The sequence below is a fragment of the Oratosquilla oratoria genome, unplaced genomic scaffold, assembly GCF_046742065.1.
Source record: "Oratosquilla oratoria isolate Oo_2021 unplaced genomic scaffold, ASM4674206v1 SCAFFOLD257, whole genome shotgun sequence".
NCBI classification, from domain to species: domain Eukaryota; kingdom Metazoa; phylum Arthropoda; class Malacostraca; order Stomatopoda; family Squillidae; genus Oratosquilla; species Oratosquilla oratoria.
In genome coordinates, this window is record NW_027467609.1 from 111,399 (window position 1) to 112,500 (window position 1,102).

At 48.4% G+C, this 1,102-nt stretch overlaps 1 protein-coding gene across 1 annotated transcript; it reads left to right on the forward strand.

Annotated features, from left to right (window-relative positions):
* The first annotated feature begins 246 nt into the window (after window positions 1-246).
* LOC143022984 (ribosomal protein S6 kinase 2 beta-like) lies at window positions 247-1,086 on the forward strand. The gene has a single exon (XM_076181418.1). It carries the CDS (start codon window positions 247-249, stop codon window positions 1,084-1,086), a length of 840 nt encoding a protein of 279 aa, XP_076037533.1.
* Window positions 1,087-1,102: the final 16 nt, after the last annotated feature.

A 1,102-nucleotide genomic window follows, 5' to 3' on the forward strand; every position in this document is an offset into this window, starting at 1 on the left:
TGTGTGTGTGTGTGTGTGTGTGTGTGTGTGTGTGTGTGTGTGTGTGTGTGTGTGTGTGTGTGTGTGTGTGTGTGTGTGTGTGTGTGTGTGTGTGTGTGTGTGTGTGTGTGTGTGATAAATGCATTATATTTGCATAACATGGTCGTCTTTAATGTTGTATCGTATATTGTATTCACGAACTCGCCTTAATATTCGTGCTCGCATTTTGGACCTAATCTAAGCTCGAGCTAACGAGTCATGGTAAAGATGGCCCTGGACCGGAATGTGATTAAGAATTGGGAATTATTTTTCTTGTGCACAACAATGGAGAAAGCTCGCGAGCTCACCTGGATTGAGACCGAGGTCATCCAGAGACACCTCAAGAACGGACGACGGCACGGCGAAGGGACCTTTGCGAAGGTCTACCTTGTTCCAGTGGGGGACACGAGAGTGGTTGCGAAGATCTTCAAGAAGAGAAGGTTTCTGCCCGCCATGGTTCACGAGGCCGAGGCTCTGGCAGCGTTGTCAGGAGTTCCTCGTGTTCCAACTCTCTTCGGCGTTGGCAGAAACCCCGTCACTCTCATCACCAGCTGCGGGGGACGCTCTCTCTACAAATTGATTCAACGACGACACCTCTCGAAATATCAGGCTGTCGACATCGTTTTTCAAGTAGCAGAGAGCGTTCGCCTCATCCATCTTCGTGGCTGGACCCACAATGACCTTAAGCAAGATAATATCGTCGTGGAGAAGAACTGCGAACTTTGGAGCGCAACTCTAATCGACTTCGGAAGCGCCGTTCGCTTGGGCAAGGCCGTCTACAGCAGGGACAGAACCGGTCACATCACGTTTCCTCACATTGCTCCCGAACTTTTCAAGGGACGAGGAACTTCCTCTGGAAGTGATGTCTACTCGATCGGATATCTGTTGGCCTCTCTTGTCGCCCAGGAAGATCGAAATGAGGACATTTCTCTTCTTATCTCAAGGGCAATGACCTACAACCCAGAGGATCGACTTTCAGTAGATGATCTTGTCCAAAAACTTCGTGATGTTCGATTCAACATCCTCTTGGACATCGTCACTGAACAGCTTTCTTCACTCAAAATTTGAGTTTTTAAACTATCAA

Coding starts and splice junctions, on each gene's coding strand:
- LOC143022984 (XM_076181418.1), top strand. CDS start 247: ATGGCCCTGGACCGGAATGTGATTAAGAATTGGGAATTATTTTTCTTG.